The 9,814-nt window shown below is 38.0% G+C and overlaps 1 protein-coding gene across 1 annotated transcript; it reads left to right on the top strand.

The window, feature by feature from the left end:
* Positions 1-5,906: 5,906 nt before the first annotated feature.
* Positions 5,907-6,419, top strand: LOC128111585 (keratin-associated protein 13-1-like). The gene has a single exon (XM_052739830.1). It carries the CDS (start codon positions 5,907-5,909, stop codon positions 6,417-6,419), a length of 513 nt encoding a protein of 170 aa, XP_052595790.1.
* The last annotated feature ends 3,395 nt before the right edge of the window (positions 6,420-9,814 follow it).

Genomic DNA, 9,814 nt, shown 5'->3' with positions numbered 1-9,814 from the left:
CCTGCCAAGTCCCCAACCTTTCCCTCTGTTCCTAGCATGCTGGGCTGGCCTGGATTGCAGATTTCATATTTGGCATCTCTACAAGTGCATTGCCAAGTCCTTAAAATGACTCTCTGTACACACTCTCTCCTCCTCGCCTCTCTCTCTCTTCTCCCTTCCTCTCTCCACAGTAGATTTTCTTTTTTAGCCTTACAGGAGAATAAACTAAAGCCATTTGCAGGAAATGGAGGCAACCAGAGGTAACGACATTAGGTGAATTAAAGTCATCTCTAAAAGACAAATAGTCCTTATTTTTATGCTTGTGTATGTATATTGTATGTAGATACATAAAATCATGGCTGTATACATGACATGAATGTAGATGCAAACTGTCTTGGGAAGTAAAAGCGTTTACAGGAGGGGAAGAGGTGAGAGAATGGAAGTTGGATGCAGGAGAAAAATTTGCTCAACTTATATAATCATATAAAAAATCCTTGTGTAATGTAGAACCATGTACAGTGAACACACACAATGCAACATTTAAAAAAAAAGAAATAGCAATATGAGGCACAGTTGGAAGAATGTATTGAAAGAAGTCATAATCAGCGATTTGAACCTTGCTTGTGTAAGATGGACTTCAAGGGCAAGTGCACAACCTGAATAGAAAAAGAAAAGACAAGGGATCTTAACAGGCATAGATAAATGAAAGATATAGAAGAGAAATATCACATGAAAAATACACACAAATGCAAATCAAAACCACCATAGTATGCCATTACATGCCAACTTGAAATAAACCAAACAATAGTTGTATTATTATGATAATTATTTTGTCAAGCAAGACCTTGAGGACTCAGAATAACGGGAACTTTGAAGCATTGCCATTAAGAATGTGAGATGTTACATTCCTGTGGAAAACAGTCCCTTACTTCCTTATGGCGTTAAACATAAGGTTACCTTAGGAGTTCCCGATCTTGCTTCTGGGTATTTGCCTAAGATAAGTAAAAGTGTATGTCTACAAAAATACCTATGTGTAACTATTTGCAGCATTTGCATCCTTAGTAACTCAAATCAGGAAATCACTTAATGTTCATGTCATAATTAGTGTGTATCTACCTCATACAATGTATATCTAATTAAGTAGCAGCAATACAACAAAATGAACTACTGAAACATGCAACAAGAAGATGGATCTCAAAATTATGCTGATGTTTGCAAGATCCAACCCAAAATATCTCCATGATTTATAATTCCATGCACTATGAAACTATAGTGGTAGATATTCAGATACACCAGAACAGACACAGAGGAGCCTGAGAGCATCTTTCAGTAAAGGAAACAAACTTTCTTGGTTGGTTCTTGGTTATATAACTACATACGCTTGTAAGAACACAGTGGTACATCTTCAAGAAGCTTAATTTTCCACTGGGGAGAAATCAGCAAATTGCCACACAATCAAGAGGACCAATGTTCATTCACGAGATTCTATGCAAAAAGCCAGCTGTGGTGCCATGCACTTGTAATTCAAATGCGGGAGAGGTAGAGACAGGGTGATTGGGAGGCTCATAGCCAGCCATTCTAGCTGAATTAATGATGTCCAGGTTCAGCGATTGTCTCAGAACAAGATGGAGGGAGATTAAGGAAAACACTTGACAAGCATCAACCTCTGGCATCTACAAGCATGCAAACCCATATGCACTATAAAAGCATACACACACATACCACATACACACATTCATACGAACACACACACATACACTCACACATACATACACTTACACATACATACACACACACATATGCATACACACATACCACATACACACATTCATACAGACACACACATACATACACATACGCATACACACACATACACTCAATCAATGGTGTTTTCACTATATGGGAATTATAGCTAAAGAAAACTGACTAAAAATAAGAGTTAAACAATTGACTAGAAAAGTACACATCGGAGAGACAAAACAAATAACTGTCCTTGCAGAAGACCTGGAGTCTGTTCCCAGAACCAATATGGTCATTTACAAGTCTGTAATTCCAGATTCAGGATATCCGACACCCCTTCCTGGTCTCCAAGAGCACCAAGCATTCACATGGTGCATACATGTACATGCTGGCACACATGCACAAAAGAAAAATAAATATATCTTTTAAAAGGTAGGTGTAAGAAAGGAATGTGTTTTTGGAAAAAAATACATAAAACTAAAAGAACAAAGTCTCAGTCATGTGTGGTAGGGTCAGGGTTCAAATCAGCCAGTCTTAGTCCATGGCCAACATCCTTCTGTCAGCAACAACAAAATATTTAAAATCACAATTACACAGTGATCTCACCCTGATGTATGTGGCTACCCAAAGCAGAAGACTGAGGCGCTCATGCACAAGCACAATCTAAAACAGTGAAAGTCAAAACTAGTAGGTTGATAAACTCGTAAAGCAAGGTGTTTTATGTGGGAGAACTCGACGTAGTGGTAGCTGGGAGAAGCTGATGCCTGCAATGCATCAAAGCAGTTCTTTGCACAAACTGCCCACATTTCAGTAACTCGGTTCAAATTCTATCTCTGCTGCTAACTACAGAGCTGACCTTGGGAAATTTGCCCAATCTGTTTATATCTCGACTTCTTCAAACAGAAAATAACAGTAAAACAATATGCATCTTGTAAGATTGGTCATGGAAATTAAGCAGTCTATGATTAATAATAAAATGTTAAGTGGTTACAGCTGATTTTTAAATATGCCAGTGTAATGATAACAAATAAATATAAAATATATAAGAACACGTTTTAAGTATGCTTGCAATAATTTCAATATGAAATGAGTTACATATGCATTCTAAATATGGAAGCATTATTATAAAGAAAACAACAGTATCAACTGTATGAATCTATATATGCTTGTAAAATAATTTCCTAGAAGTCTGTTTAAAATCAAATGTACTGCTATTATTGTACCTTTGGAAAACTGAGAAAGAATCAGACTAAGGTTGACCCACACAGGACTACTTTCTCTAATGTCTAATCTATTTTGTTTAAAGGGGAAAGAAAAGATGAGGCAATTGAGATAAAATGCTGAAGTTTTGAGGAAATGATTTCCAGAAAACTAGACTTTGCTGTGTTACTCCATGGGATTTTATGTAGTCCCCTGAGTTTCTTCAAGTGACTTGCTTGATGTAAGTATGGGCTCTTAGAAGCAGATGTGCAAAAAGAGCAGCTTGGAAACCAGTTATATTTTCACCTCAGACACAGTGGAGTGAGATTGAGGACATAAACAGAATCTGCTTGGAGCAAGAACAGCTACTGTAAGGAGGAGGTGGGGATGCCCAGGAGTATCTGAGAGGACCTCAGAGAAAGCCCAGGATAGACCTGGGGAGGGAGCACAAGGGCAGAGCCTGTGACCGGGCATCAAGACTCCTACCTATGGTCCCTCATTCCATCTATGTCACCAGCTTGCAACAAATAACCCCCAGGGGACGAGCATGGAGAAAACACAGTATGGAACCAGATGTGGTATGAAAAAGAACCTCTGGAGCCTGGGCAGCAAGATGTTTCTCGAGGCCTGGAGAAGTCAGTTTTGAGGAAATAAAAGTGAACACGAGGGGAATACACAAGGATTTGAGCACAGATATTCTATCCTTTTTGTTATTGCAGAATTATGTTTAACTTGGAAGTTTTATTGTTTAATTTCTAAATAATACTATAATAAGAAATTGTTGGATTGAAGGCTAAGTGACTTGTGCAGTGATCTGGAAAACAGCAATTTTGCAAATAGTTCAAATGACAAGCAATTTTCAACTAGGAGTACTGTGAAGGGTTTGATTTAGTGTAGTACATTGGTATTTCTCAAAAAATGGGGGAAGGGTGAGGAAAATAAATGTTAACAGGGAGGAAGAGAGAAAACAAAGCATTTTAATATTACTCTTTATTCTTTGAGCCTTTCATATTGTATACAGTGTGGTTTTGATATATACTCCATTAGCCCTCCACTCCCCCAGACCACCTTCCCCCATCCCCCTCTCAACATTATGTCCATAGTTACATAGGTAAATAGACAGATAGACAGGCAGACAGATCATTAAGTCCAAAATTAATGCTACCCAGATATAGCATGTTTTCCTTACCTATCTAGAGAGGGATTGTTTTTCTTTAACATCTTGCCTGTGTATAGAGAAAGTGCAGAGTGCTTTAGTGTTTCCAGGATCCGTTTGGGGCTATTAAAGCCGCATTACTTAGTCCTGCCCTTTCCTCCATTCAGAAGGACATATTTATTAGCATTTATGAGTTGTTTATTAGCATTTCTACCAAGTGTACATATAACTCTAATGAGAAATAATAATGTAATTACAAATGGGTGGAGGCAGCGGTAATTAGAATTGATTTATACCCAAGTAATCCTAGTGTTTATTCTCTGATATCTGTAGCTGCTTGGAAAGCAGGAACTTTGAGATATTAAGAACTCTCACAGAACTCATTCTCTCTCTCTCTCTCTCTCTCTCTCTCTCTCTCTCTCTCTCTCTCTCTCTCTCTCTCTCTCTCTCTCTCTCTCTCTCTCTTTCTCTTTCTGTCTTAACTTCTAATAAGAATAGAGAAATATTCTAGATCTAAAGGAGCTCACAGTTGGCATGAGAAGGAGGGCCGCATGCTGAGAATGGCACTCATTGCTTTGGGAAATGCAACAGGTGTCCATTCATAAAGCACAGCTTATTTTACTTAAGTGAGTCAGAAGGATGGCCTAAGCATTGCACAAGGTCACTTTGTGTGATGCATGCCAACCTTTAGATTCTGCATGGGAGAGATAATCATAAAACAAAGTAAGTAAGTGCTCTGAAGAGTGCGCGTGCTTGGCATAAAGCAAGTTAATTCGCAGGCATTTAAGGGGCCTTCTACACAATGACAGTTGGGAATGTCATCTCTCTTAGTTAAGCCCCATAAAATGTCGGGCTCAGAAGAAGAAGAATGGATACAAAGCAAACAGGAAGCCTGTGTCCCCATTAATCTGACTATGGATTTTCCAGTCATTTTCTGCCTGTACCGAGAAAATCAACTATTCTTGAAATGTATAAAAATAACTTACGCATTAGAATTCTCCTGTTGGACACGATTCAATCCAAATATTACCAGGAAAAGTAAATAAGATATTTTATATATTAGTATAATCAAGCTTAATAGTTTACTCTTTAAGACAAATGAGAGTTGAATCAGCACAGCTTGAAGATCAGCTCGGCTTGAGGAAGCCACAGTTAAGGATTAAGTCTTCTGCCATGCTGAGATGCCAGGCAAGATTAGTTAAGCTATTCAAAAACATGGTTAGCCAGACTTTGCTTGAATATCTACTTGGCTCTAAGAACTGACATTAGTAATTTTAGAAAAGAAATAGCAATCTCTAAAATTGCACTCTAAGTATACATAATTGATGCCATTCAAGAATGTTCACTTGCACCAAAATAGTAAAATAAAACAAATTTGCACAGGCATACACATGACTAAGATTAAGGTTATAAACTAACAAAATAGGCTCAGGAGAAAATCTATGAAGATATTTCTCTTTAAGTCCCACTCAAAGAGTGATATTTATTATTTCTTAAGTGAACATGGTGTAAGAAAGCTCTGTATTGAGGAAGATCATTGACAGAAATTCCACATCAAACCACAGCAAATTCCAGGGCAAGGAAATGATGAGCATCTTCTTACTATGTGCCACAAGTGATTAAAGTGCAATTAATATATGAATGTGTGATAAATTAAATGTAATAACCCAGGGAAATATTTTCATGTAAAGGGTGAGGGAGGTGAATGGAGCCAATGGAATGTGGACACACCCAACATAAGAGGATATATAACTTGAAGTTCAGACCCATGCCATTCAAACTCACTGCATTGTCTCATTGACACCCAGCTTATCTCACATCTCCTCTCAATATGTCCTACAGCTGCTGTTCTGGAAGCTTCTCCTCTAGATCCTATGGGGGTCAACTATACTATCCCTACTCTTCCTGTGGCTCTTCCTACCCCCGTCACCTGATCCACAGTTCTAACTTCTGCTCTCCCAGAACCTATCATCTGGGCTCCTCTCTTCACAGTGGCTGTCCTCAGAACTGCTTCCAGCCCATCAGATGCCAGACTTCACATGTGGTGCACAGCTCCTGCCAGCGGCCTTGCTATCGCCCACGGGTCTCCAGCTTCTGCAGCCCCTGCAGGACCACATATGCTGGATCTCTGGGTTTTGGGTCCAGCAGCTGCCACTCCCTGGGCTATGGATCAAGGAGCTTCTACACTTCAGGCTGTGGCTCCAGTGGCTTCAGACCTGTGAGTTATGGAGTCTGCCGCTACCCTTCCATTGGTTATGGTTCTGGATTCTGCCACCCAACCTATGTGACTTCTAGAAACTTCCAGTCTTCTTGTCACAGGCCCATCTGTGGCTCAGCCATCTAGAGATCAAGCTGCTGAACTTCCTGATTATAAGTGAATTTTATGAGTTAACATAGTGCTTTTCCAATAAGACTAACTAATCTCTCTCTGCATCCTTTCTCTGGCAACACTAGGTCTATTCAACTAAGAAATGAATGAATAACCAAATACAAATTCAAATGTCATTTGAAACAATTGATTACCTATTCACAAATTCTTGGACTGTGTATGGGAGTACAGTTATATTTGATCTAATAAAATAATTTTTTCTTGCATCTAATACAGTCTCTTGATTCTTTGTTGACTCTCAAGTTTTGATTTGTGATCTATCTTTGAGACTAGGACCTTTCAGACTACCTTCCCTAGGAAATCCATTTACATAGGACCGGTGTATCTGGTACATAGAGATATATCTCTGAGCATTCCACTGACTAGAAGCAGATGGGTAAAAGCCTACTGGAATTTTCAGCAATATCATTGAAAATATGCCCACAGAAGAGTCAGCCAACTCATATTTTCAATGAGACAGTATGCTGACAATCAGAGTATACTTTTAGCTTACATGTTCTGTACAATATTGATTTAGAGTTTCTCCAAGAAGCAATGAACTAGATAGTAAAATCTTAAAAAAAAATTAAATTAAAATATGAAACACCATGATGTATTGACATGATAAGACAAAACATGGAATATAGGCTGTAGAAATGATTGTGTTTATTTTTAAATATATGAGAAGAAAGAGTTTGCCAAGGTGTGAAAGACAGAGATAGACAAAGACAAGACTTACATAACGGTAAAAACTGACTAGGGAAGAACTGAAGAGAGGCGTATTTTGTCTTAGAGCAGAGAAGTCTATGCAGCTGTCCCTCAGTATCTGTGGAAGATGGGTTCAGGAATCCCCACAGGTATCAAAATACTTCCATGATGATAATCCTTAAATAAAAGGATGTTGTGTTTTCATAGAACACATATACTTCTTCCCATTAACTTTAAATCAGCTCTAGGCTATCCATAATACCCGATGAAATAATATTAGTATACTTTAAGAAATTTATGCAAGAAAAGAATTTAAGTATGTTTAACAGCAATGCATTTTTACGTATTTAAATCCATGATTGTAAGATTCCATGAATATGAGACTCCCAGATATGGTAGTTATATTTAGAAATTATAAATGTATAGAATCATTATGATTTAAGTTTGTTTTGAGGTTATTGAGTCCCTCAGAACTCAGATGAATGGTTCACTCTGTTTCTTATTGTTTTAGGAGTAATATTGGATTACTTTTGATATTCTAAATCTAAAAAGCTGCCTACATCTCTCTGGGGTCCACTTGGCCACAGCAACGAGAATAAAAATAATTAATTTTAGCACACTCTTGACACTTGAATAACATCCTAATGATCCCTTTAACTTTAGGCAAGTTGTTTCTTCAGCTCAGCATGATGGGAAAATGAAATTGAAAGATTCCCTTGCTATAGTTAGTAATGTTATTCAGAGAGATGAATGGTATTATCAACAAAAATCATTGACTATCATGTGACAATTTACTGACTTGCCTTCTCTAATATAATTTCTTTAACCACTTCTAAATGGATCTTAGAAAGAGAGCTGATTTTCTTTCATAGTATGACAATGACAGGATAAGCATGGAATTGTGGGTGGCAGGCTTTCTGACTCAGAAATAAAGGACCAAGAGAGAAGACCATGACGACAGGAGTCTCTGTTTCCCTTGGCCCTTTAACTCATTTTTCATGGGTTTGGGTTTTTTTTTTTGGGGGGGGGGGCAACAAACTCTTCCTTTCTTTTAAAATAATTAAAATAAGAATTTACCAGTCACAAAGAGTTATATTTAATAAAATATGCTGATCAGTTACTCATTGACTTTTCTGAAAATATGCAGTTCAAACTCACCCAACTAAAACAAACAAACAAGCAAAAGTTTGCAGAGTCTAAATGATTGCCATCAGCAGTGACTATGAACTAAAGCTCCCTCTTTAAATAATGTACAAGGAGTAAAATCCGGAGCAAAGAAACATTTCGGGAAAACAAACTCAAATGTTTGATGTTAGATCATCCCTGAAAAAGTCCTAGAAACTAGAAACCTCCAATATTTATCAAGAAAGGCATCAAGGCTAATTCTAGTGACTATAACAAACATAGCTCAAAACTAATAATAATTCCAAGAAAGAGAGGAATACTGAAGGTGGGATTAATAAAGCTCGAGATAGACACTAACTACCACAACAGAAATCTGAGGAATTGGAGAGTCACAAATCCATACTTCAAATATCTTCATTACACTAAACTGATAAACCTGAAAGAAATTAGTAAGTTTCTAGATATAACTGGCCCACCAAAGTGAAACAATAATAGATTTAATCATTTAAAAAGAGCTATAACTAGAAAAGAATTGAAGCAATTATTTTTAAAATCGTCTTACTATAAAAGCACTGATTAGGAGAGATTCACAACAAAATTATATCAGACCTTTAAAGAAAAGCTGCAACCAACACTTCCAAAGTAATGAAATAATTGTTGAAAGGACAGCTCCAAATTTCTTCTACAAAATTTGTATTGTGGGTTGAGGGGGGAGGTGGGGGGGGCAAAACAGCATGACCACACAGCAGCCATGACAGGCTTAGAGGCCCAGACACAGCTTCCGGCAGGGAACACCTGGACCCAGGAAAAGCCAGTAGCTGACCCCACCCAGTGGGGCCTGCATCTAAGAGGAAATACCTGACATTCCAAACATTCCCTATACTCCTAGACAAAAGTCAGGCAGTCAGGGTCCCGAACCCTGGGAATTCACTCATCCCAACCTCTGGCTTTGATAAAAAAAAAACAAAACAAACAAACAAAAAACCTGCCTGGCCTCAGGGCTCTCTGCTCTCATCCCTGTGTCAGAGAGAGAGTCCAAGCTCTGAGCTTGAAAATAAAGGCTCTTTGCTTTTGCTTTTACATATGGGATTTGGTCTCTATGGCGGTCTTTTGGGGATCCCCGCTATCTGGGCATAACAGTCTTATTCTATGGTCCCAACCAGGTAAAGCTACAACAACAAAAGAAAACTATATACTATTGTCCCCGATAAACACAGGCACAAAATTTGTTTGCAAATGGAATGGTTCAACATCCACAAATTTAAAAATAGTCTAACACAGTGTAAAAATAGACTCAAAGATACAAGTTATGTGATAATTTCAATGAGTGCAGAAAAGATCTTTGACTAAATTCAGCATTACTCCATGATGAGCACTGCAGAAGGAACAATGGTGGAGGTGACACACCTATGTGTCACAAACCCACAGTCAACATCTTCTTAAATGGAGAAAAAGTCAAAACTGCCGTTAGTTAAATGTAGGAGGAACACGGGCCTGCCTACTGTGTAGACTCCTATGCAATATGCTGATTGAATTTT

The sequence above is a fragment of the Peromyscus californicus genome, unplaced genomic scaffold (assembly GCF_007827085.1).
Source record: "Peromyscus californicus insignis strain IS unplaced genomic scaffold, ASM782708v3 Scaffold_16__1_contigs__length_79575227, whole genome shotgun sequence".
NCBI lineage: Eukaryota > Metazoa > Chordata > Mammalia > Rodentia > Cricetidae > Peromyscus > Peromyscus californicus.
This window is presented reverse-complemented; position numbering and strand designations above follow the sequence as displayed.